Here is a 25216-nt window from a genome sequence, read left to right as displayed (position 1 = left end):
TTAGGTCTGCGACAAACTTTAATACTGTTTCAAGGGAGTGATTTGGGATTCATTTTGTAGGACTATAGCCAACAGAAAAATAACTTATTTGTCAAAAAAGATATCTAGTTTATTCATCATCAGAGGAGTCATTATCATCTTCCTCTTCTGCCCTCCTTCTCTCTTCCAATTTTGTTCGTGCAATTAACTCTTTAGCTGGATTAAATACACCATTGGTTTGCACATTGCATATGTAACATCTGGTACTCTTTTTGTAATGTTCTAATGCACATTTCTCACAGAAATAATGTTTACATCTGAAAAGAAGGTTTGCTCGATTATCTTGAGTTCATTTCGGCCTGGGAAATTAAGAACGTTGTATATACTTTGTAACAATAGGGTCGGTGAAACTGTTTCTGCAAATAAAACACTTGAACGGGAGATTCTCGTCGTCGCTGTGAATTTCATACTTCTTATCATCCTCGTCTCCACTATTGTTGTACTCTCCTGTAGCTGCTTCTCTTTCTAATTGCCAGCCTAACTTGTAGTCTGAACGGTCATGAAGAAATTTACAGCTATCTGAAAAGTGAAATGAATACATAGAACTTTGTTGATTAACACAGTATTGCCAGCTTTATCTTTTATCTCTTACCTCCAAACCCACAAAAACCAGTTTCTTTGTAGTCTTTACAAATATCTGGCTGGTAATCCCATCTAACAGTTGCCCTTAAATTAGCTGGTGCCCTAATTGGCCCTTTACGTACCATACCACTGGAAGCATTTCCAGCAGCTGTGTCTTTTTTCTTGTAGTATTGGGCATAATTATTTAATCCTCTATAAATTTTATCATCTTCTTTCCCTTCCAGTTCCTACAAACACTTTATTATATTAAAGCTCATTATTTTTTAAAATTTATGTTAATGTATACCTCGTTTATTTTCTGAGCTTTTTCAAATATAGCTTGAGCATCCTTATCCTTCTCAGTTTCCGTTTCCAAAATTGCTGTTGCTCCTTGATCGCTTGGCCCAGCTGGCATCGGGGTCCGTGTACTTTTATAAGAAACTGTGATGCCCTCCTCATCACTTGTGTCATTATCAATAGTATTTTGCTGATCTTTCACCTTCTTTGTGTTAGTCTATAAAGAACTATATTTACAAAACCTTCCAATCTGGCTGATATTTGAACAGTTCTTTCATTTGAATGGAACCATATTGTTTGCCAATGTCAACAAACATAATGTTTTAATTACTCACGCTTTGTTTCATGGGATTCTTATCTCCGTGTTTCCTCTCCTTTTTAACCACTGTAGTTTCATCGTCGCTGCTCTCTAATTAGAATATAAATTCGAAATATATGTGAAAAAATTATAAACAAAACGTATAACCTATACGAAATACTAATCGAATTTATCTAATGAAATTATAGACTATTCAAGCGAGAACGAAACATTGGGGATTCCATGAATATAATTACCATCTTCATCGTTTGCTCCTTTGCGTTTTCGAGCCGCAGTGCTTCGAATCTTCCTTCTTTTGAATAAAAACGTACAATTTTTCTTGTCCGTTTTGGATTCTGCGTCTTCCATATTTGTTTTGTAAACAACCTGACCTGACGCTTTTCCACCTGAAGATTTGATAATTCTCGATTATTTTAGGATTTCTGGAAACATAAGTTTTGACCTCCTATCTGTTAAACCAATATCAAAACTAATTAAGTGGATTCAATCTTCAAGCAAGAACGTTTTCAAGGTATTGCATACTGTTGGTTTTATTATTTACAGGTTATGTTTGGCTAATTAGGGACGCTATATGTACACTCGTCAAATTATAATTTAATGTGACTTTATAAAATCATTAAATCCTAAAACGTGTAAGCTTTTCGGTTGATTATTGTATGAATGAATCAGTGATTTCATTTATGAAAAACTTATTAAGTCAGCTGACTATATGTTAAAACAATTTATAATATACACAAAAAGGAAGTTTAATTTTTCTCCCTTTTAGGAGGAAAGCAAGATGAATAAAAAACAAAGTATGGCCATTGATTTTCAAGATAATATGATATTATTAACAAGAAAGTATTTAAAACGCAAGATTATGTGTCCTGAAACAAAGTTCAGGCATCATGTGAAAGAGCGCATGCATGTACTGGAGTTATTGAAGCGAACAGTTGACATGGGGGAAAGTAATTCTGCTTTGTTAATTGGTCCTAGAGGTAGTGGAAAGACCACAGTATGTTTCATTTCACTTAAAGTTTCCCATTAAATATTTATATCATTCATTCTTATAAATATTTATTATTATAGCTGATTAACAGTGTTTTAAAAGAGCTATCATCTATAAAGAGTTTCAAAGAGAATGCTCTAATAGTAAATCTTCATGGTCTTGTTCATACTGATGATCGTTTAGCCCTGAAAGATGCTACTCGTCAAATGCAATTAGAAAATGTGGTTGGAGATAAAGTTTTTGGTACATTTGCAGAGAATTTATCTTTTCTGCTTGAATGTTTGAAATCTGGAGATAAGAAACGTTCAAAACCAGTTATTTTTATATTAGATGAATTTGATTTATTCTGTGAACATCACAACCAGACTTTGTTATATAATTTGTTTGATATTGCTCAATCTGCTCAAGTAAGTGTAGACACAATAATCCATTCTAAGTTCTAATTTTTATCTAAATAAATACTCTCTTCTAGGCCCCAATATGTGTGATTGGAATGACGTGTAGATTGGATGTAATAGAACTTTTAGAAAAAAGAGTTAAATCTAGATTTTCCCATCGTCAGATATTTTTATTCCCTGGTGATACATCATCAGCTGAGCAGCCAACATCTCCATTTGATGATCGTTTAGAACTCTTCCAACATCTTCTTAGTCTTCCTGATGATGAGAATGTAAATAGGATAGAGCAGCAATATGATGATTGTACAATAGATCCACAATTTGGTTCCATGTGGAATGATTACATAAAAAGCTTAGTCACTAATGCAACCATGGTGAACTTGTTGAAGAGAATGTATCAAATGGATGTAAGTGAAAGGAGCTTTAGAAATTTTTTGGCAGTGGCTGTGTCCACCTTGTCAGAGAAGCATCAGAGATTGGAAGTAAATGACTTTGTGGAGGCTAGTAAAATATTTACTCAGGATGATAAGGTTTTGATGCTTGAGGGATTGTCTGTTTTAGAAATATGTTTAGTAAGTGTACCTTTTACTTTTATCTGGTTTGTAGAGGGTGAGTGAGCATATTCTGATTTTTCCACCGTTTTAGGTAATAGCAATGAAACATGAGACCGAGATTTATGATGGAGAACCATTAAATTTCGAAGCGGTGTATAATCGTTATAATAAATTTGCTACTCAGCATTCGTCCATACAAAGTGTGCAAAGGCCTGTTATTATGAAAGCTTTCGAACACATTAAGGTAAAGACTAGCTAGAAACAGTGATCTTATTATGGTGACCAAGAAATAAAATGAAAATTTTCACAGAACTTGGAGATACTAATGCCAACAAGTGGTATAAACTCGAAAGTTGAGAAAGAGTATCAGTATTACAAATTCTTATTAACATCTCAACAAGTCATGGATGCTGTAAAAAATTATCCTGGGATACCAACAGAAGTCTCTCAATGGGCATTGAGCACTATGTAATGATGATAATCTGTGCATGAGGTAATGGGTACCATTGAAAATCGCATACGTGATGCTCATCTGTAATTTTAGCATGTAAAGTATTCTTCTAGCGGGCATCCGATATTTTCCATAGATTCTCAAGGGAAATGCATCAGTGCTAGAAAGTAGCAAAACGTTTGATTCCATACGAAAATTCATTTTGCTACAACTATTTATTAGAGAAGGCGAAATTCAGTTTCCTATGCTGTATTTTGTACAAATGTTTTAGTGTGCGTGTTCACTTCGGTAGTATATGCCCTCGCATATACTAAAACTACTAGTTAAGCATTGGAGTAATGTCAACTATTTTCTCAAAAGTTGCTGTATCTATTATCTAACGTGTTTTTACAGGCAATATCATTGTTTGCATCAGCTACATGCGTCTTATCACAAACTTGTAAATAGATTGAACTATCGAGAGTATTAAGTAAGGTAGATGAAATTTATTTTGTGATCTATCAGTACTGTCTTTGACAATTTATTCCTGCCAACGACAGCATGACGAAACGTCCAATATTACGTCCGTAATGATTATAAAAGACAAACTACTATTCACAGAAATATTTTATTTGAAGATCTGCTACGGTAGAGATAACTTTCTCATATGTGCCATGCTGTTAGACATTTTCTTAATATAATATATATACTTACATATAGATATTGTATAACGTGTATTTACTGTGTCTGTGATCTCTGGACAGATTGACTCCCTTCCTATTTTGGTGTGTGTGTAATTATCATATTCGTAACTACATAAGATTTTAATTATTTATCAAAGAATGTGTGTACAACGTACGTGTCTCAGTAATGTGCGAAAGCGTTGGAACGTGTATGGGAATATATTTATACGTTTCTAATAAATTTACATTCGATAAATTGTTAGACAGCGTTCGAAAAACATCACTTCATCCAAGCGAAATGCGGTTTATTCTGTCTGGTCAATACTGCATCTGTAATTGTATTAGATTGACGTGTCTTTGACGATTTCTTCCCGACAGGTAATGGTTTTCCAGTCTTTAAACGATTTTTACGATTATATTTCTGAATGTAGGCATCGTGACCTGTTGCAAGTGAACACAATTAGTTAATCAAACCTGTTGATTTCCTGTTTAATGATGCACCTTACCAGGATTTATTCCTACAGGGTGCACTGTACTCAACTCATGATCTTGAGAATCTGGACGAAGAGCAGACATGGCTCTACTAACACCTATCTAAAGACACAAGTAGTAAATTGTGAAATTTATAGAATTTCTTGTATGTACAATTAAATTCTACTTTGTAGTTTAAATGTAGACCTGCATGTGTCGTATTTGGTGTTCCACTAAGTCTGCTCCAAGCAGTTCGTCATGGACACTCATTCTAATGGGAATTATTTTATTTATCACCTAGAAAAAGAATAACTATACCGATTAAGCAATAGATACGATTAAAGGAGATGCCACATTATACATATTAAATAATATTTAATAGAATCTACCCATAATAAAAAAAGTGATGAAAGAAAGCTCCATAATGTTAAGCACAGAACAGTTAGACATTGCACACCTAACAAATACCATCCTCCTCCTGTAAAACCAAGTATTTCTTGTAAAGTATTTCTTGTAATTGAAAATATGAATCAATTATTACAAACCTTTGAATAAGCCTTTTCTTCCACTGGTGGTACCAAGTGGTTGTGGATTATCTGCAAATAAGCCAATAGCAACTATGCCCCAAATTCCACTTGCTCCTGTATGAGAATAATTGATTAGAATGATAGCCAAATGATCATTAAAATAATTAAACTGTACAAAAATAGGACCATGTGTTGCACTGGCTCCAACAGGATCATCAATATGCATCCTATCTAAAATGGGCATTGTAAAACATGTAATGAAAGCACCCACCATTCCAACAATTATGGCTTCCCAGGCTCTAAAAAGAAAACACCCACCTAACTGACGTTGTAAAAGTGATATTGCAAGGATGAATTTTCTTTCCATATTTATACATTATTAGTGCAGTGAAAGTCACCTGTTACTGCAACTAAAGCACCAAGAATTCCATTTATTTGACTGAGAATGTCAATTCCACTTGGATGAGTTAAACTAAACCCTAATCCAATTAAACCTCCTCCCATACTTGCTAGCATTGTAGAGACAGCTGCCCTGGCAGCATATTGCCATCGTTGTTCACTGATACCATATGTACTGCCACTGTTGAAAGCTAGCCAACCCCACCTTATAGAATCAGCCTTCATTAGTATAACAAATAATCTTAAATCTGTAAATCATTCATTACCAAAGTACAAATAAACCCATGATAGCATTCACAGGATTCCCAAGAGGTAATGGCTCAATTCCATTATCATATCTGCCCAGCCTTGGCCCCAACATAATGGCACATGCAAGAGCTATAATAAAATTTCGTTTAAAGTATCTACATATATATTAAATTAAAGAGTGAAGGAATATCTACCAGAACTACCCCCAACAAGGTGCACCACTCCTGAACCAGCAATATCAACAGCACCCAAATTGCTCAGAAAACCATGATCACCCCATACCCATCCAGCTGGTATACAATACACAATTGTATTCAAGAAAGAGAATAGACAATATGCTTTGAAATTACATCTGTAATTACATGGTATAAATTGTAATAATTGAACTGGCTTTATAAACTAAATAATTACCGTTCTGCCATGGCTCCACTGACAATAGTGGTTGAAGTGGTTGCAAAGCTTAATTGAAATAAAAATGCAGCGCATTTTGGACCCATGTGTTGATCGTCAATAGGGGGATCTATTAGAAATTCCCCTATTCCGATAAAAGCATTGTAATGTTTATTTGAACCAAAACTCGTCGCAAAACCAAATGCCCAATAAGTTAATCCACCAAGCACTATGTCTACTACATTCTTCATCATAATGTTGACTTCGTTTTTCAAAGACACACAACCGGACTCTAACATACCAAATCCTAAAGAAATTTAAAAAAATAAAGTCTGCTATATCATAATACTATTTAGTGGCGACTTTACCCGTTTGCATAGTAAATATTATAAAGGAATTTGTTACAATCCAGTTGCAGTCTTCTTGGGTGAGATTATATGCAGAAATAATATTTGCATCCTTGATTAAACTACTTGTTGTATTAGTTTCGTTGCTTTTTACTTCCATGTTAGATGGAAACACTCTTGAACTAAGCAATACCATTAACTGAAGAGTACAGCATTCTCCTAGTCTGAGGAAAACAAGTTAAAAATAGATAAACCACGAGCAAAACACATTAATTATGGAGACCATGTACTTTCTACCATTCTTTACTACAAGATCGAAATGACAGTTTAGTGAAACAAAGGGTAGAAAACTATACACTTATAAAATTCGTTTTTTATATTTTTTTATTGGCCCACATCCAGGCATTACAAAAAATTTTCACCTCACCAATTCAGCAACTCCTTCCATTTCTTTGCATTTGAATAACAATAAATCATGTAAATACAATTGACACTAGCCTAAATAAACGAAAATAATATCACGAAACATCTACATAGAATCACGAATTCTTCACAGGTTCTTTCAAGTACGTAGTAATTATTCTCAGATGATCATTGATACATCTGAATAATAGGTTCAACAAAAATGACGTTAGTCTTTCCTTATGTTGTACAGTATTTTATTGTTTCTAATGATTTTTTCAATTTTTTTGTTTCTTTACTTTTAATTATCAGGCTAGACATGACACGAGATCATTTAGCTCAGCCCTGATTACTCCTCCTTACTCCCTATTACCCTAAGTTTTCTTAGCCAGCGGCAAGTGATGGAATCAAAATGTAAGTCATTCTTATCATCAATAAACGAACAAATCCAATTTACCTTAAGGAAGCAAATTTGGTCTAGTGTGTGTGAGGTGCTAAAATTTCAAATTTCACTAAAGATTGTTTAACAGATACAATTTTGTTAACACTTCCGTAAGCCTCTAAAAGGACTACATTATTGATAGCAAATTTTTGTTGTCCGCTCTTTTCTTTTGATGTTGTCTTCCTTGTTATGATTTAATGTCCATACACGTTTTCATCACTGTACGCTATATAAAGGAAGAAATCTTCTTCGTGGTATTCCTAGAGGAATAATCAAGATCATAATCCAAATAATCATTCTGTACACATATAATTGAATTTCAAGGTTAGACATATTGTATAATTACCCCGTAAAGAGTACCCATGGTAGAACATGTAGGTGGAATAATATTGTTAACGAAGAAAAATAGAGCATCCTCGGGGCGGAGATGAATTCGTTTTCGGATTAAAAAATAAAATTGTCCAACAGTTAAGTCACAAGGTACTAAAAACTTTTGTTTATCCAAATCACTAATTTTCGCTTTCGGCGCTTTCTCGACAATTACCTGGGAAAAACAAACATTAAAATCTCTTAGATGTGTATCGCCTAATCGGGACGCGAAGAATTCAAAATTATTCAAGGTCTAAGGTTTTCTCGATCGGGAAATCCGAATCTTACATTCCCACTGGAAAATGCAAATCACTCTGACCGAATATCCCGTTTGGTTTGTCAATCGAATCGTAGGAACGCTGAAAACCTTGGCTGACTGTCAAGATCACAAAACAGAGTTTCGAATCCGAGATTCGTGTTATGTGCGCATTGACACTTATCCAAGACCTCCGAAGTAAGAACATCTGGTCTACATTTTTCTGGTCGAGCCGTATCATCGACTGGCACGGAAATTGTTCGCGCGACGCGAGAACCGTGAACGAATTGCGTGAGAAAAATAGGAAAATATCGGTTCTCTCGTTTATCAATCGGTAAATTACAGAGCTGTGGGCGTAGCAAGATCAATAGGCGCGAGTAATAGGTAAACGCACAAAAGAAATTCGATACGAGCGTTCAATTAGGCTGTCAGTTCAAAAAAGTCCGCATCATCCTTGATTGCGAGGAAAATACGACGTAGAAAGTTGACCTTGGTCCATTCCAGACCAGGAAATTCTGGGGACAGACGATCGAATCAGCTCCGCGACAAATTAAACTCATTCAATGGTTCTGGGTTAAACGACGTTGATCACGACCCATAGGTTCTCCTCGTCGACGGTCACCCGCGTCGAGGTAACGGATTTTTATCGGTCAACGAAGATCGTTTTCTGGACGTTGGTACTCACAGGAACCCTGTCCGGATATTTTCGTCGTATTTTTTCACCCTCGGCCTTCCTCTTTTCAAAGGGGTGCCCCTCCTTGTAGTGAAACTTCATCGTCTCTGTGGGACACCTCAGACAACCGAATCACGGTGTTTGTAGTCCACGCCGAACCCAATGATTAATTAATTTTCTTCTCCCAATTGATTCACACGGATTTTGCTGATTTCGAACTGGAATAGACGACGATACGATACTCTTCTACACTTCTGTCACAACAATCACCGTGCGTCAGTTCGTCTGCGCAACACGATATATCCTTCCGCTCTCGTCCTCTCTCTCTCTCTCTCTCTTTCGTTTCTACGTCGTTCTCTACGCCAATGCGAAATAGTCCCTCGATTTTTCACGGGAAAACTGTTGAAAATCGAGTGTCGAAATGCAGCGATATCTCTTGGCTATATGTTATCAGCAGCGGAACGATGTACCAAGCGTTATCGCATTGTCTGCTTCATCTGGGGAGAATGGTTCACAGATGTGTTTGATAGATAAACCAGGGCCGTATCCGCGATTCTTTTAACGGTGACTTGAAATGTTTTTCAAGTATTCTTTCGCGAATTCATTGAAATCGTTGATATTTCATTGAGATGTTTATTTTGGGACTGTATGCACGAATGTGTTATTATTACAGAGAAGGTCATTAAATATATAGTGTGAATGCGTGATACGCAAGTAGTTCTTGCCACTCGGATCTTAAATCTCTTAGTCATCACCGGCAAGAATTATTCGAGTAGAGTGTTTACTTGTTTTATTGAAGAGTTAATGTCAGATTTCTTTTTACATAGATTTGGGTCCTTGGTTTGAATTAGAAATGTTGTAGTTGCTTGTCGATGAATCGGTAAAAGAAGCAATATGATCGGACCAATTGTATAATAATAACGAGTTCTTGCGTAATATGACCACAGGAACATAAGAGAACCCTAGGAAGATACGACACTGTCGGTGATAAAGAGTGACTTATGTTTTTTATTACTGCGCGTCAGGTGACGCACGCCTTTGTACTTGTATTACAGGGGGAATCGCAGAGGCATTCATAATGATAAATTTGGTAGTATTCTTTTTGTGTTATTGCAAAACATTCGATTTATTATGATTGTTTTCGTGTAGCTGTAATTTCGTACCTAAATTCATTAATAGATTGTACTTACGCGAATCAAGATCTGTTCATTGATCAACAGATTAGAAACGGGTCTACTGATCGCGCGATACCGAACCGATATTAATAATCTTTAAGAATAATCAATGAGTGACTTTCCTTTTTTAAGAAGAAATCCAGGTTAAATGTTCTTTATTGTTTATTAATAGCAATATGTACAGATGTTTCTGTAAATTTGTGTAGAATGAAAACAATATTTATTCTGCATCTTCTTCATCATCATCCTCCTGGCTGTTTATCTGGAAGTACCTCAATTCGTATGTCTCTTTATCTTCGGACACTACACGTAACCAGTCACGCAGCTTGTTCTTTTTGAGATATTTTTTTGTTAAATATTTAAGGTACCTATGAGAACATGTTTATTCATTCAGTGCAAATATCGGTACTCTTATAGAGGATAATCTTAATCCAACTGTATCATAGCATTATAAACAAGTATTGTTCTACATATCCAAACAATTGGAGTCTTACTGCATTTATTTAAAGTTTGGAATAAAATGTTTTTTTTTGTTTCAATTAAATTAATAAGATAAAGGAATTGGAAGATTTTAGAGAAAAGTAGAGGCAAAATGCAATATAATCCAATCTTAGTTCCTTGAAGAACATGCCGATACCCACCGCTTAGAGAAGTCGATATCACTGTTAACAGACAGCTTCATCTTGTCGCGTTCCAATGTGATATTGTTACCAAAGTTGTTCGTTTTACCTCCAACCTTGATTCTTTCCTGCAGGTATTTTTCCTAAAACAAAAAGCAATAGTATACAGTGGCATCAGGTTTATTATGAGGTCTTTAGGTTAGGTTGGTTCAGTGAAGTAAGAAAGTAGTCCAAAACTTTATAATACATGAATTGTAAGTAAACTAAAGTCTGATATTAAAAAGAACTTACAAAGTTCGCTACATCCATAATGTTGTCCTCTGCAGGATGTGTGCAATCAATGGTAAACTTCAGGGAGACCTTTTTCTTTTGGCCCTTACCCCGAAGGGTCTGCCTTTTGGGTGCTGGCCCTTTTGCCTTTTTCGCGGTAGCCTGAAAAACGAACAATTTACCATTTTGAAAAGATATTCATGAAAAATCTGCCTGTCTGTCGACGGATCCATGTGCAGTCAATGATGCGATGTTTATGTCAGGAATTTGTTATCCGTCGAAATCTACGTAATCTCTCGAAAATCGTCGATATAATTATGTTAATATTAATTCTCGCGACACTAGGTTTCATTCTGTCGTGAAATTTTTTACTGATTTATACAAATTCTTAGAATATTTCTCTTTTATCCGTGGACTGAGAACTCACCGGAGGCATGTTTACAAATGGTCGACTACTGAAAGAATCTCTTCATAGGCGGCGCTACGTTCTCCATGGCCGACTTTAGGGACGTAGCAGGTTGCGCGAGGGCCCGGGTTCTGCGAAAATATTTTCTCATTACATTTAAATTGGTGTTAGGCGTTTGTGTTAGAAGAAATTTAACATTGACAAATTAAGGAAGTTTACGGTCGTTGATATGTTCTGAACTGATTAAAATTATTGCGGGGAGAATAATCAAAATTTAATTAATCATCTATCCTGTTCTAGTTGTTAAATTGGGGAGAGTGACAGAGAAATTCGTATCTTTTCCATAATTGTATTTATTTAAGGCTAATATACAGTAACGTCTAAGACATAATCATCTCCTAGATGAACATAGATTCCACAATCAGCGAATCGTATGACGCTCAAACTCAACCAATTATCGCGATTATTATTCGTACCTCGTATTTAATTACGATATTAACTGCCTATGTGGTGAAGCCATCTTACGCATAATTATTTTCTTCGTCGTACTTACAAACATCTTAAGTAGTGGTTTTTTTGCCTGTTTTATTTTCCTCTTTGTTCTGTTATCGATTCCTGGACATTCGGTAAGCGCCTCGGAGAAAAGGGGAAGGTTTCTTTGTTATTTCGATGGGAGAAAAATGGGGGTGCAGGATTTCACAGGGAGATTTCGTTTTTTAATTGCGTTTTGAGCAAGGACGCGTCGAGAGATCGATTCGATTTCTTCGGCGTGATCCTGAAATCTCGGCAGAGAATGATTAATTAGACGAATAAAATAGCAGAGAGGCGTCTTCTTTCCCCCGTTCTATTTGGAACTCGAAAAATCTCTAACAGCTCCTCGACCTTCCGCATCCTCTTTCCGAGAAGAATTAGTAATTAGTGTTCTTTTTACATAGATGAAGTAGTTACGCAGAGCGACATGATCTCTAGCTGAAAAACTCAACAAGACCCTGGCTCTCCTACCCTTTCTTTCGTGGAAAACGCGCGAGAACTGAGACGCCTTCGCGGATCAATCGAATTTGGCCAGCGCGATCGATCCAGACGGGACCTTTAATTACACCCGATTGGAATGTTCGAGAAACTTGGAATTTTCCTAACGAACTATAAAACGCAAACGGCTAGGTATCTTGAAACGAGGAACTCTCATTCGTCGGTCGCGAGTGCTTCAACGAAACCGATCGCCAATTGTCACTTCGGACGATTACAAATTATACAGATGGTAGCGCGAGTCTTATATTCCGTAAACAAAATCTAGCCAGGAATTCCGTATAGAAACAACGTGAATCTAAAGTCTCTGTAATTACCGATAGTCGAAAAAGAGGTTGAAACGTGTGAGGTAGCGAAATCCACGTGCTAGCCAACGGTGCAGATTGCTAATTACAGGCTACGTCTATGTTCTTGCGAAAATATAGGAGGTGGTGAGATCGCGGAAATGATCCAACAACGGCAACAACAGTCAAGAAATCATCCGCGCATCGTACAATCGATGGATAATAAGTAGACTGCGGATTTTATGCATTCATGGCAAAATGGAGTAGTTGCAATTTAAAATGGTAGAAAGATGAAGAGAATTTAATAATGACAATGTATTAGTTTTTTAATCTGTTGCAATATATTATTAAAGAAGGAAATAACTTGCTGTTTAGTTTCGATTTCTTGCAATTCACGCAGACAATGTTTATTTCGCATAAAAATCCGCAGTCTAATAAGAAACAATGTATCTAACAATCTCTCTTGTTCTCTCCTACACGTTCTCCCTCTCTTTCTCTCTCTCTCTCTCTCTCTCTTTCTTGCTCATTTCTTTTTTTTACGTTTTCTTTCGGTTTTCGGTCTGTCTCCCCGTGTTTTGCTTCTTCTCTAAAATGTTATTTATATGTCACATTATTTATATTATAATCTTACATCGATAATTCGTAGTAATTTATGTACATGTACACCTGCGTGCCCTTCGACACACATATGTTCGCCCACTAACAGTTTCATAAATCATCTCATACTCTCTCTCTCTCTCTCTCTCTCTCTCTCTCTCTCTCACGTGCTCTAGTTTTCGTTCTCCTGACCAGTTGTCTCACCAGCTAGGGACAAAGCTAAGGAATCACGGCGTCGAGGATCACGCTCGTAGATCGTGCTGATTGAAACCGTTGGATCGAAACAAATGTTCGGAGGATCATCGTACGACGATCGACACCGGAAGCGACGGATGATGATCTGTTTAATTAATTCAACTGCGAGCGTCTCGGTGGAATGAGGATTTCGCGAATCGCTCCCCACGGAAACAGAAACCATTACGGCGGGATTTTCGTTTAAGATTTCCAGCGAGCTAGACCGTAGATCCTCGCGTGATTCAGCGCTTTCGTGGACAGTGAGAAGCTTCGGTGATTAATCTGTTTACGCTATTTATTATATTCACAACTTCGATACTCGTTCTCTTCAATTTATCCTCGCGAAAGACGCTCCTCGGCCACGAAGAGGTCCTAGAAATCCTATGGCCGCGTCGGCTGCACAATGGAACTGCCTCCCATCCTCGATCGAGCACCTAAGACAGGATCTAGATCGCGATAGATTTCGTCTGGATCCCTGAAGATCCCGGAGAGCCAATGACCGTCGATCCCGTCTCGGTCCGCGATCCTCAATCGTTTACACGGCGGTTCGATTTCCTTCTAAGAATCTCTATGAGGCTCCGGTACACACTCTAATACGAGATCTGGATCACGATAGATCTCGCACAGATCCCCAGAGATCCCGGAGAATCGACACAAACGAACCTTATTCCACGGAGGCTCGATTTCCTTCTAAGAATCTCGTGTATGTATGTGTGTGTGTGTGTGTGTGTCTCTGTCGGCGTATGTCTGTGTGTTTCTGTGTGTGATCGAAAAGAGATCTATTAGTTGCAGGATTAATTGGGAATAGACGCTGTCGCCAGCGTTTTCTTCGGTTGAAGTTTCCGTTCCTTTCTGTGTTCTTCTCGTTTCGTGTGATGATTCGCTTAAGTTTACTTTTGGAAAATTTGTATTGCGATTCACGGTGGAGCCGTTTACATCACGCTGGGAACTTTCTCGTTGCTGACCAATGCTGCGCCAGGTGTTTGGGGCCCAGTCGCGGCTGCTCCAGCTGGGGCCGGTGGAGGAGGAGGAGGAGGGGCCATTTGATTCGGCATACCTGGGGCCGGATAGCCGTATGGCGGTGGTGGAGGCGGCGTCGATTCTGGCATGAATTTCGCTGGAAAATGAAACGTTTGCAAATTAATTCACAGTCGCACAATACCCACTGGTCGGTGTCGAAAATCAAATGTATCGTCCCAAAGTAATGAACAAGATCAAAGCGAAGAATGTCTAACTGGTCAGCTTCAGGCCCGTTCCAAAGACTACTCGCTTCTCGATTTTCGAGAAATTGTCGACATTTAAACTGTCATAATCTTGTGAAAACGAGTCATACAATAATGCATCGTTTTAATACGTTTTTACATAATATAACAAACAGAAAACCGAACATGAGGTCTCCAGAAACGTTGAAGAATTTCGTTCATCGATGAATCTATCATGGATTTGAGGATTGAAGCTTCCCCTTTAAAACGACCTCTCAAAATTTGATGTACGATTTTTTCTAGCCCTTTTATGGAACGGAAACGAGGTGCAAGTTCGATCGTGCGAAGCCCTTGAATTATCGTAACGTAAGCGGTATACCTTCCATTCAAAGCTGGATAAAGTGTCTAAAAAAAAATCGTTCGTCAAATTTTAAGGGGTCGTTGTAAAGAGGAGGCTTCGATCTTGATATTTATGTTAGTGTTAGTCACGAGGAAAATTTTCCAATGTATTCACAGACATTTCAATCCGTAAGATTTCCAAAAACTAACATGCCGTTAGGTTCCCGCGTGCTATGTTATGCATGAACACGTCACCAGAGAACGAACTATACACGGCAAAAGTAGAAGTTTCAAGCTTTAAAACGAGTCCGGGCTTATTGTCCTACGACTTTTTTTTACGAGATTATAACAGCTCAAGTGCCGATAGTTTTTCGAAATTCGGAGTGCACGGATACATTGTAGTTCCGAAGAAGATTCACAGATCGTGTTTAGATCTAGATCCTAGGTCCCAAACCGGTGGAACAATGTCTTATGCCTCGTTGACAGAGAAGTCTGACCCGGTCCGTTTCGAAAGAAAATAACCTGGATACTCGTGGATCGAGAATTATTCTGAATTTTGTCAAGGTGAGAATCTCGAGTCCTCGAATCGAAAAGAAACTGGAGCGAGGGAGGAGTTATGTATCTGTCTGCTTTCTGGCAATCGATGAAGGGTGTCGAACGTGTGTCGAATAAAAGGAATCTCGCTTCGATACGTCTCCGACTAATTAACACGCTTCTCTCCCGTTTCGTTCGGAAGCTTGTAATCGGGAAAGGGTGGAACATGTGTCGGTCGGATTCGAGGAGAACTAATGAAAAAAAAAATTATGATTTGGTGGTCTTACCTATTCGTATCAAGTGTATGTTAGGTTCTAAATGGATCCTCTTCTGCGTGGGCGTGAAGGAGCGTATCTTTTTGCAGAGTCGAGACGATCGAACCCTCTTTTCGATACCTTTTTTTCCCGGTCACGATCGTGATCAAGGCGAGTTTCGCCGAGTTTCTCAAGTCGCTCGGCGATATTTTCAACGATCAGCCCTCGCGCATTGTTCGTATCGACGATTAAGCAGAAATTAACGTTTCCAATGAAATGAAATGAAGTGAAATGAAATGAAATGAAATGAAATGAAGTGCGACCGATTTGCCGGAGGTTGTAACAGTCGGATCAAAGATTGATGTAATTATTATCGTAACGATGCGCGAGGGTTGCGAGAAAGTAATGGACAGCTGTACACGCTTTCGTTATCACTTTTTCATTCTTTCCGTTTTCGTTCGTTCGACGCCATTGTTTGGGATTCGTTTGGTTTTCTGACTACGCACTGGAATTTTTATTCGACACTGTACAATGTTTGAAAGCGGTATAATTATGATCATAATCGTCGTTAATAATTAACGCCTCGACGGTCAAAATGGTATCGCATGACGTTCAGGGCTGCTCGAAGTAATTCGTTAGCTCGAACGTTATGGTTATCGGTCTCGGACGCACGAGAAGGCATCCTCGTCCCCCCCTGTAGTTCTTTTTTTTTTCTTGCGAATGATCAACAATGCTTTCCATTTATTATTTCTTTTATATTCGTCAACAACTCTTGCGTCCCCTTCTTCGCGCAGATGTCAAGCCAAGAAAACATCTCCCCTTTGCAAAAATCAGAACAATTTCATTCAACGGCGTTACGCTGCACCGAATAATCGTGCGATTACTCCAATCGGGACAAAGATATTCCTTTAAGAATCATTTCCACGCGAAGTTCCGAAGAACACGCTTTCGTAGAGTTTTCATTCTGTCGTAGCGGTTCCATTCGAATTTTGAACTGGCGTCGCGGTGACATAAATTATCGATGGATTTTCGTTGGATCGTTTGCAACATTGTGCGCGGAGAAAGGGACTCGGTAAATGCTCGAACACGACCATCGACGAAGACAGGAGTAAACGAATGAAACGAATGGAAAGGAAACCCATCGGCGACTTCCTCGATCTGCCTGAAAAGTCACGGTGTTTGAACATCCGTCTCGTTTAATCGGATCCGTTTAATTGGATGGGCGATGAGAAACTTCGGGGACACCGTTTCATCCGTGGAATCGCGCGCGAGGTGTCGACAGAGGATTCCAATCGATCTTGCGGCACCCGTTTCGCATAATCCCAACCAGTCGAAAACCACTGAATTCGATTTTCTCGAGATTCACACATTAATATTCATCATTTGTTCGTTCGCGGTCAAACAAATATTTCACTATTTCCTCGTTTGATATTCAAAATCAATTCAGATAGAAAACAATGTTGCATCGGCAACGAACAAAATCATTTCACATATTGTAAATAAGAAATTTTATATAAAAATGAGAACGACGTAAAAATTGATTATAAGATATATACAATTTAAACTATTAACTCCGGGCGAGCCTAATAAAGACGATTTGAAAGAGATTAGCGATCCTATTAAAGAAATTAATGTTTCTGCAGTAAGCATTCGAGGTTGAGCATTATCTGTTTATGCAGATTTATGCAAATTCTTTGCTCCCAAGTGCTTTTTGACTACAAAAAGTAAGATTCGCTGTTAATCTTCTCCTTCCAAGAGTTGATGCAACCTCATCATTTCGACGATGTTATCGTGTCCCTGTACTCGTTATAGGTCTCTTGATTTTATAAGAAACGTATCTCAGAAATCGGTGCTGCAATGCCACTTAACAATTTGATAGGACACTGTTGTGCGGGATTTCAAATCTGTGATCCATAAACAATCGTGATAGAACATCTCAAATGGAGATAGAAAACAATGTTGCCTGAGCAGAGACCTGGTAAAACCTACGGCGAAATACTGTCCCAAAGACAATACTTTTTAAATGAGAACAGTAATCATGGCGTTTGCAAGAGAATTGCAAGCAGAAAGCAGATTCCGCAAGATCGTTTGATCTTCGTCGAGATCTCACGCGAGATCTCGATCCCGATAGATCGTGATCGATTCGTCGCTCGGTCCGCGCCGTTCACTCACTCCCCGCGCTATTATTATCATTATTGTTGTTATTATTATCGTAATTATTCTTATCCACGTTATTATTAGCATCGCCATCGTCACCATTATCATTAGTATTATTAATATTATTAACATGTATACATAACATCTGTAGATAATTCTTCAAGCCTTAAAACGAACCTATATAGTCGCCCTAGGGCGTCTTTCTCTCTCTCTCTCTTTCTTTCTCTCTCTCTCATTCTCTCATTGTCACTTTCACTCTCTCATTTTCGCTCTCTTTTTCTCTCGATTTCATACTCCTCGCACGTAACATATTTTCTCTTCATCTCTCCAGATATCTCCCATAGACTTCCTTTAGCTGCACGTTTCTCCCATAATTCCTTTCACGAGCATCTTCGTCGCACAGATGACGATCTCTCGTTTCGTCAGTTTTCGACGAGGGCAGACCGAGGCTAAGATTTGTTTTCCTTAAATATTCCTCTTCTATTTTCTTCGACCGAATGGAAGGAACAAAGGATGACTCTCACACTCTCACTCACTCTTCCTTCCTTACTCTCTTTCTCTCTCTTTCTCGCATTCGATTTCTCTCTCTCTCTCTCTCTCTCTCTCTCACTCGATTTTTTCTCTCTCTCTCTCACTCTATTTCTTTCGTGCTTTCTCTCTTTCTCTCTCGTTTACACTGGCTATCTCGCGTAATTCTTTCTCCTCGAATCGGTTAAGTCGGCGTTTGTTGGTCGTAATCGAGCGAACGTGAAGGAGAAAATGATATTATTTACAGCACGAGATGCACGTGTTCGCTGGAACGCGAGGGATCGCGTGATCCAGGGATCCAGAAGCGATCTTACGGACCTGCGCAGTGATCATTCGTCATTTCCATTTGAACGAGTCAATTGTAAGCATTTCCTGCTCCCAATTGCAGAGAAAGTGATTTCGTTGCATTAGCAAATCTCTGATCCATTCTGACTATTCTTCTGATCGAGCATTCTTTCCTTTGGAGGTTTGTACTAGTTTATTGGACACTTCTCACTGGTATTCTGACAGTTTTTAGCGAATATTCCAGAAAGTACAGATCCTCGAGAGATTTTCTCGCATGGAAATCGCAAGAATCGTAGATCCTGAAAGTCTTACACAGAAGAGTTGTGCTAATTCAATTACATAGTTTAATTATATTGTATTTCAATTATATAGCAATTCACACAACTAAATAATTCAAGCCCTTCAGTTCATTCAATTGCTAATTATTTTCGTCACGAGTGTAATTGAAGTGCAATGTGCACTTGATGTACATTGTAATTGAAACAAAGTTCTTCAAATTACAGCCCAGAATTTTTACTGATTTGATGTCTCTTTTCTACGTATTTTCTTCTCTTATTACCAGTTAATTCATAATTAATGGAATTTCGTTACTCAGCATTTTGTAATTGTACTCCAATTGCAATTACGGATAACAATGTGATCGAATTATAACGTAACGGATTTACTTCGTAATTATAATTCCTTGAGCAATTCCTGTGTTCAAATTACTCGTATCCTTTATTCAACCATTTATTGTCGCTCACAAAGTAGTTCTTTACGTCGAAGTTTCACTATAATTTCCCTAGATCCTGAAGCTATTTTAAAACTTGCAGTATTTGAAATCTGTCGTTGATCCGGTATTCGTAGATCTTTGAACTCCTAATCCATAGAAACTCCAGCAGCGTAGATCCTTTTCTAAAAACCTCCCCGTGCAGAGCTAATATAAATCCTCGAACGAAAGCCTGGCCCTTGAAAAATCAACGATCGAACAAAATCCGTCGATTCTCTCGAAAAGAATATTACTTCGTTCCCAGGATCCTGCGAGATCGTCTTCGTTCCTGGATCACGCGTGGCCCTCGAGGGCGCGCGCTCGCGCGCACACGTTGTATTTATAAAGTAAACGTCGATATACATTTATACACGCATTTATTTATATATTCGGCACTTGATTACGGTGGGGAAAGGGGTACAATGAGAAACACCCTACGATACCGGCTCTGCCTTCGTCGAAAATCATCTGCTCCCGGATCTAGAATCGTTTCTTCGTCTTGTGGATCCATCTTCCCCTCTTCTCGATTATTATTTTATACACAGACACACTGGCCATCGAATTTATCCTTGGTTGCCGCGTAGATCAACGAAATCATGGACGAAGGAAGGCAACGATTTCTCTATTATTATCGATCGTTCGTATTCGTCCACCCCCGGCGCGCCCGGATCCCACGCGATCCCTCGATCCCCCGCGTTCTATCGTTACCGTTCGATGTAACAACCGACGAACTACAAGGATCTCACTGGACGATCGAGCCCCGAGTATCGTCCGTGGATCGTTCCGGCCAGCCTTCGTCCATTCGCGAGAGAATATTCGATCGAGATCCGCTTCTGCTCGAGCCTGGATCATCGCCGGATAGCTCGAACAGCAGACGGAGCTGCGATAGGAACCGTGATCGATGCCTCTCGTCCTTCTCGATCACTACGATCGCGTCTCTCCCGGACCTAGATGATCGACGATCCTTCTTCGGGTTGCTCCGAAAGATTCGCCGTCTCGGGATGCTTCGTCGACGATCTATGGCTATCCACGCTGTTCCCTTGGATCTTCACCAAACTTCTTCCGGCACGATCTCCGTTTTAATATTTCCCGTGTCTATTAATTATTTAGGACTTTTCTTTTTACAATCGTTATCTCGTTTCCTTTTCTCCCCGTCTTCCTTCCTTCTTCACTTTATTCGTTCTCACTTCGTATCGCTTGTGGACTCTTGTTTACTTGTTGCTCTTTTGTGTGTTTCTTTTTTTTTTTAGCTTTTTCAAATTTTTTGGTTTCCTGGTTGCGTTTTGTTGGTTTTGCTTAGCTTTTTCGGTTTCGGTTTTGCTTTTCGTTCTGTTTCTCGTTTTCTTTTCTTTTTAGTTTGACTCGCGTGTTCAGTTTTGCGAGTCGCTGCCGCCGGTGGCTCTCGCTGCAAAAGAACAACAACAGCCGAGTTTTGGTACCGTCCCCTTTCGTTTTCGCCGGACCGGTTTTCTTATTATTTTTTTTTTTGTTTGTTTCGACTCGGTTTCGATTGTTTTTTTTTCGTTCGCTTTTTTTTTTCTTCGATCACCTGTCGAGGCGTTCGGATCTTTTTCTTCCGGCAGGATCGACTCGGCTCGATCGCTTTCATTTGCCGGCGATCGCATGCAGAACCGCGGGCCAACTCCTTCATGGTCGATGACCGAGGATCGATCGCGATTTCATCGTAACTTCAACGGAAACCACGAGGAATTGTAATTGAAATATATTTTTCGGATAGGTCGTTCAGTTCGATCATTGGTTATCTAATCAAGATTTTAGCCAATCAAATATCAATTGACCCTTTGCTCTCAGAAGATTTTTCTGATGTATGTATATAAAATTTATAATATTAAAATTAATGTGAAAATTTTATTAAAATTTTATGTGTGTATTTTAAATGTTTACTTTACCGTATGAAAGAGAAAATATTAATTCAGTATCGTCGTACCGGCGACATCCGAGTGCGAAGTAGATTTAGACGCCGCTGATCAGACCGTTTCTTGTTCTCGACGCAACATTATTCACGCGGTATGTTAAAATATCTAACAAATAAATAATTAATCTAGCATTTATCTCAGTAATTAGAATAACGATACTGTGCTTGAAGAGAGCAATTTAACTAAAATTCAAATTGGATAATTTCCGTCACATAATTCAATAATTTCCTCTGTCAAGATGTAATCGACCCTCGTTCCTCGCAAAACGGCATGTCGCAATCTACGCACACGTAGACACAGAAAATCGCATGCAACAATTACAAAACTGTACACTGACTACCATAGAAACGCTACCGAACTACACAACACAGATCGTTCGAACGCTAGAAAATTATCTCGCTCGAGATTTCCGGCAGCAATTTACCGGGGGATCGGAATGTCTCGGTTGCGATCTCCATTCACATTCGTTGATCGATCGACCGGAAGTCTCGCCGAGAATCCATCAAACTCTTCAGCGATCCATCAAGCCATGCGACTCGCGACGAGCACAAGCTCTGACTATCAAATCGAACACGTAACACGAATCCGCGTCATGCTTCAAGATCCTAATCGTTCGGCAAGCGAGAGAAAAATAAAACTTGGCATGCGATTGCTTGAAGATCGTCCCAGAAATATATGCTCAGTCGCAGAGACAATATATATTTACATTATATATATGTATATATATATGTATATAAAAATATATAAAAATATATAAATATATATAAATAAGTTGTTATTTGTATATTCTGCCGTTTGAGTTCCTAGAAAAGGGCGCGGGAAAGGGAGGTTGTGGGTGGCCGAGAAGAAGTTTCATGCTGTATCGAATATGCAGAAAATTCGAGTGCTGCGCGCAGAATTTTCCATTTAGTTTACTTTGTAAAAATATAGACGCTATGACTTTGGTCCATTTATAATTGAAGGATCCGTCCCGTTTCAATTATTAGAAAAATCTGATCCCTTTTGATTTTATAGAAATCCGATCCCTTTCCATTTTGTAAAAATTTCATCCCTTTTAACTTTATAAAAATCAAATCTCTTTTTATTTTAAAAAACGTGTTCCCTTGTTATTCTGTAAAACTCTGCAGTCTTTGGCAACATTTTAGCCATATTTAGCCGAATTATGTTTGCTTCTTCCTCAAAATGATTGTCTTATATGTAGATACACAAATATCCACAGTTTAGAATGATCTGTGTGTTGAGATGAATTGACGGAGGCATTTATTCTTAACGAAAGTTTTTGTCTCGAATAAAGTAAACTTTGTTTGTAAACGCAGCAATCAATAATATCTGTATTGTATCGTTTTACAGACTGACGATTCAATTCTGCGTGCAGCGTACAATGGTTAAGAATTGAAATTAGAACCTGTAAGGTATCCTCGAGCTCGAAGGACGTTGAAACGGTAAGTCGAAACCGAAGTACTATAAATTTTTCTTCGAAAATTTACAGTCGAAAGAGTGCGGTGTCAGGTTGAATTTGTTTTAAAATGATTCTCTCTCTAATTTTTGCGATCCCATTTTACCATATTACCAGTTTCTATTCGAATTACAATAATTAACGGACTATCATAAATTTTTATGAAAATTGTTGATTAAGTATAATCCTGCCGCGATTGTCGATCTCAGAAAAATGTTCTCAATGCATTTCTTTTATCAATGTAACAACGGAGATTTTGTATGAAACAAACAGTCGTTCGCCGACGATACGACAATTGTTAAACGGTGACGGTTGAGTTCGGTTTCGACCGTCCGCCGAGAAGTAGTATAATAATGGTAGAAAAAAGTATAGAAAGAGATTGGAAATGGTACCAAAGTGCATCAGTAAAAGTTGTAGCTTACCGTACCGAAGAGAACAGTGGAGGGGGGGTGTTTTAAACAAAAGCTTATACAGAGACCTTTTGTCGATCTGTTAACTGTTACTGTTGTTGGTTAAATATATCTGTTGAGATGTTGTACTTGTTGTTTCTTTAACTGTTGTAAAACGAGAGACTTTATTTTGGTAAGCTTGTAGTTGTTGTTGATGTTGTTAAAATGGTCGATTGTGCTGGTGTCCATTTCGTGTTTTCATTTCTCGGTGGTGTTTCGGATCGTTCGTTTCGACTTTTGTATTATATTTATTGTTAGATTTCCGATCCGTCGTTCTTCCCGTTCGTTCACGTGTTTTCGGTTTGCGATATTGTTACTTATTACTTTAACTTTTTTTTTTGTCTATATATATTTCAGGTTGTTCCGTTTCTATCGGTCTCGTGAACCACCAGAAAATTGAAAACCATTGGCTGGGACTAACTTCGGGGAAGACACACAGGGGTAATAACCACCAAAAGAGTACAGACAGACACATAACAGTCAATTACGTGGCGGGGAGTAAGTGGTTAAGTGTGCTTTCTCGCGTTTCAATGACTTCTTTAACTGTTTTCGTTCAATTGTTTCGACTCCTAACATTGTACTCTCGGCGCGAGAGTGTCTCGCGCTTTCGTTTACGATCATTTTTCATGATCTACATCGATTCTCTTATAGTAGACCGCGAAAACCTATTGCAAAATCGAAAAAAAAAAAAATGGTGAGAGGCTTTGGCGAAACGTGAACGCCGGAAAAATCAATTTAAAAACATAAATCACTCGGAGACCAGCCGGTTTATAACAATATTCCAATGTAATAAAATCATAGCCAGTGTTAAATGCGAAAACAGGAAAATTATAAGATATTAAAATCATTGCACGATTACATAAAAAAATATTGAAATAACTGTGCAATTGTTATACGTTGAAAGTAAAATATTAAAATAATTGTGCAACTGCACTGAATGTTAAACAACGAACCCGTGAAAGTCTACGTGAAGCACTCTGCTTGTTCGGGTCTAAAATCAGTCCGTACGATTCAAGATAAAATATCAAAGCGGTCGACAATATTAAAATAACCTGCTGGATTCTATGCAAAAATGGATAATGACGTCGCGAAAGTCTGTTCAAATCGAAATAATGAAACTCGTGGAATTCGGCCCGGAATGAGCCACGGTGCTCAGCTTATTCGCGTTTCAAATTAAATACCGTAACGGCCTGTACGATTACATTTGAAATACGGTATCGGGACAACTGTGTCGCGGATATGCTGTTAAAAACGGTCCGCATAATTCAGCGAAAGCAGCCTGTGCCGAGGCACGATTCAAATTAAACGGCAGAACAAGATCGGACAGAGGTCCGGAACGCGACGCGTCAAAGCAGCCGGGTGCAATTACGTAGCGCGAGCTAAGTGCGATAATTAATTTGGAAAACTGGTTTCCCGTCGATAAGTCATTAAAAGCATCGATTCACGGCGTTTAAGCTCTTTGATCCGGCAAAGCCTCTCGGTTGTTGATGTTTGTGGTGTCGCTGTCTGTTGATCGTGTTGCTCTGGGCATTCGACGCTGGTCTCGCAGCCCGTCGAGGATTCACAAACCATCGTCTTTTGTCCTTCTGGCTCTACGTTTTCTTCCTCATTTCAACATTTTATCTTTCTATTTATTCTTTTTTTCCAAGTATTTTTGTTTTCATATCCCTCTCCCTCGATCTTTTTCTCGAATCCTTTGTCCTCGCGCGTCTCGCGGCACGTCGCGTGCGCGGGATCGTTAATTGAGCCTCGGGCCAATTAAATCGGTGATTCATGAATATACAACGAGCCACAAAGGACAGGGACGGTTTGTTAGGGGGTGGATGGAATACAGATAGCGACGTCAAGCGTCAATTTCGTCAGAATCTTTCTTGTTCTCGAGGTTGCTATCGGAATAGCTGCGGAGACTCACTCTCGCGAT

At 38.6% G+C, this 25216-nt stretch overlaps 6 protein-coding genes across 10 annotated transcripts in view; 1 reads left to right on the top strand and 5 right to left on the bottom strand.

Annotated features, from left to right (window-relative positions):
• Window positions 1-84: 84 nt before the first annotated feature.
• Window positions 85-1610, bottom strand: mdlc (RING finger protein mdlc). The gene is made up of 6 exons (XM_033480400.2): window positions 1453-1610; window positions 1233-1306; window positions 908-1114; window positions 632-848; window positions 366-558; window positions 85-296 (listed from the first exon to the last, which is right to left on the bottom strand). Exons 1-6 carry the CDS (start codon window positions 1562-1564, stop codon window positions 110-112), a joined length of 990 nt encoding a protein of 329 aa, XP_033336291.1. The 5' UTR covers window positions 1565-1610; the 3' UTR covers window positions 85-109.
• A 23-nt stretch (window positions 1611-1633) lies between these two features.
• Orc4 (origin recognition complex subunit 4) lies at window positions 1634-4305 on the top strand. The gene is made up of 6 exons (XM_033480394.2): window positions 1634-1727; window positions 1983-2210; window positions 2285-2611; window positions 2677-3174; window positions 3248-3400; window positions 3467-4305. The coding sequence occupies exons 2-6, from the start codon at window positions 1995-1997 to the stop codon at window positions 3626-3628; spliced, it is 1356 nt and encodes a 451-aa protein (XP_033336285.1). The 5' UTR covers window positions 1634-1727; window positions 1983-1994; the 3' UTR covers window positions 3629-4305.
• A 164-nt stretch (window positions 4306-4469) lies between these two features.
• On the bottom strand, window positions 4470-6947 carry Amt (Ammonium transporter). 2 transcript variants are annotated; one of them, XM_033480411.2, is made up of 11 exons: window positions 6674-6942; window positions 6327-6612; window positions 6110-6267; window positions 5933-6044; window positions 5666-5871; window positions 5454-5585; window positions 5286-5381; window positions 5130-5218; window positions 4948-5037; window positions 4776-4863; window positions 4470-4710 (listed from the first exon to the last, which is right to left on the bottom strand). In XM_033480411.2, the coding sequence occupies exons 1-11, from the start codon at window positions 6846-6848 to the stop codon at window positions 4550-4552; spliced, it is 1593 nt and encodes a 530-aa protein (XP_033336302.2). In that variant the 5' UTR covers window positions 6849-6942; the 3' UTR covers window positions 4470-4549. The 2 variants fall into 2 exon arrangements, with proteins under 2 accessions (XP_033336302.2, XP_076381488.1); XM_076525373.1 differs by having other exon boundaries at window positions 5286-5585; window positions 6674-6947.
• A 71-nt stretch (window positions 6948-7018) lies between these two features.
• Atg8a (GABA type A receptor-associated protein autophagy-related 8a) lies at window positions 7019-9265 on the bottom strand. The gene is made up of 3 exons (XM_033480408.2): window positions 8807-9265; window positions 7843-8040; window positions 7019-7756 (listed from the first exon to the last, which is right to left on the bottom strand). The coding sequence occupies exons 1-3, from the start codon at window positions 8894-8896 to the stop codon at window positions 7691-7693; spliced, it is 354 nt and encodes a 117-aa protein (XP_033336299.1). The 5' UTR covers window positions 8897-9265; the 3' UTR covers window positions 7019-7690.
• An 848-nt stretch (window positions 9266-10113) lies between these two features.
• Window positions 10114-11444, bottom strand: LOC117226252 (large ribosomal subunit protein eL22). The gene is made up of 4 exons (XM_033480407.2): window positions 11287-11444; window positions 10881-11021; window positions 10611-10732; window positions 10114-10337 (listed from the first exon to the last, which is right to left on the bottom strand). The coding sequence occupies exons 1-4, from the start codon at window positions 11293-11295 to the stop codon at window positions 10190-10192; spliced, it is 420 nt and encodes a 139-aa protein (XP_033336298.1). The 5' UTR covers window positions 11296-11444; the 3' UTR covers window positions 10114-10189.
• Window positions 11445-11600: 156 nt separating this feature from the next.
• The window catches only part of nSyb (neuronal Synaptobrevin), a 28753-nt gene continuing 15137 nt past the window's right edge, over window positions 11601-25216 (bottom strand). For 2 of the 4 annotated variants that reach the window (XM_033480406.2, XM_033480404.2), the window contains exon 6: window positions 20687-20858. Coding sequence is in view for 2 of the 4 variants with exons in the window: in XM_033480403.2 (XP_033336294.1) it covers window positions 14339-14523 (185 nt within the window). In the remaining 2 variants the exon portion in view is untranslated. Of the gene's footprint in view, window positions 14524-16220; window positions 20859-25216 lie in introns of those variants that run through there. The other 2 variants (XM_033480403.2, XM_076525376.1) reach the window with 2 other exon arrangements.

Source organism: Megalopta genalis, chromosome 11, assembly GCF_051020955.1.
Source record: "Megalopta genalis isolate 19385.01 chromosome 11, iyMegGena1_principal, whole genome shotgun sequence".
NCBI classification, from domain to species: domain Eukaryota; kingdom Metazoa; phylum Arthropoda; class Insecta; order Hymenoptera; family Halictidae; genus Megalopta; species Megalopta genalis.
Note: the sequence above shows the minus strand (reverse complement) of the source record. Positions and strands in the feature narration are given on the sequence as shown.

Excerpts from the sequence above, each read along its gene's own strand:
- mdlc (XM_033480400.2), bottom strand. The coding sequence starts at position 1,564 with ATGGAAGACGCAGAATCCAAAACGGACAAGAAAAATTGTACGTTTTTA. Across the intron at positions 1,307-1,452 it reads AGGAGCAAACGATGAAGATG|AGAGCAGCGACGATGAAACT; the intron begins GTAATTATATTC and ends TATTCTAATTAG. Across the intron at positions 849-907 it reads AAGCTCAGAAAATAAACGAG|GAACTGGAAGGGAAAGAAGA; the intron begins GTATACATTAAC and ends AAGTGTTTGTAG.
- Orc4 (XM_033480394.2), top strand. The coding sequence starts at position 1,995 with ATGAATAAAAAACAAAGTATGGCCATTGATTTTCAAGATAATATGATA. Across the intron at positions 2,612-2,676 it reads ATATTGCTCAATCTGCTCAA|GCCCCAATATGTGTGATTGG; the intron begins GTAAGTGTAGAC and ends ACTCTCTTCTAG. Across the intron at positions 3,175-3,247 it reads CTGTTTTAGAAATATGTTTA|GTAATAGCAATGAAACATGA; the intron begins GTAAGTGTACCT and ends CCACCGTTTTAG.
- Amt (XM_076525373.1), bottom strand. The coding sequence starts at position 6,848 with ATGGTATTGCTTAGTTCAAGAGTGTTTCCATCTAACATGGAAGTAAAA. Across the intron at positions 6,613-6,673 it reads AATATTTACTATGCAAACGG|GATTTGGTATGTTAGAGTCC; the intron begins GTAAAGTCGCCA and ends AAATTTCTTTAG. Across the intron at positions 4,864-4,947 it reads ACCAAATACGACACATGCAG|ATAGGTGTTAGTAGAGCCAT; the intron begins GTCTACATTTAA and ends TTGTGTCTTTAG.
- Atg8a (XM_033480408.2), bottom strand. The coding sequence starts at position 8,896 with ATGAAGTTTCACTACAAGGAGGGGCACCCCTTTGAAAAGAGGAAGGCC. Across the intron at positions 8,041-8,806 it reads AATATCCGGACAGGGTTCCT|GTAATTGTCGAGAAAGCGCC; the intron begins GTGAGTACCAAC and ends TGTTTTTCCCAG. Across the intron at positions 7,757-7,842 it reads CCATGGGTACTCTTTACGGG|GAATACCACGAAGAAGATTT; the intron begins GTAATTATACAA and ends TTATTCCTCTAG.
- LOC117226252 (XM_033480407.2), bottom strand. Across the intron at positions 10,733-10,880 it reads TTATGGATGTAGCGAACTTT|GAAAAATACCTGCAGGAAAG; the intron begins GTAAGTTCTTTT and ends TTTTTGTTTTAG. Across the intron at positions 10,338-10,610 it reads GATATCGACTTCTCTAAGCG|GTACCTTAAATATTTAACAA; the intron begins GTGGGTATCGGC and ends ATGTTCTCATAG.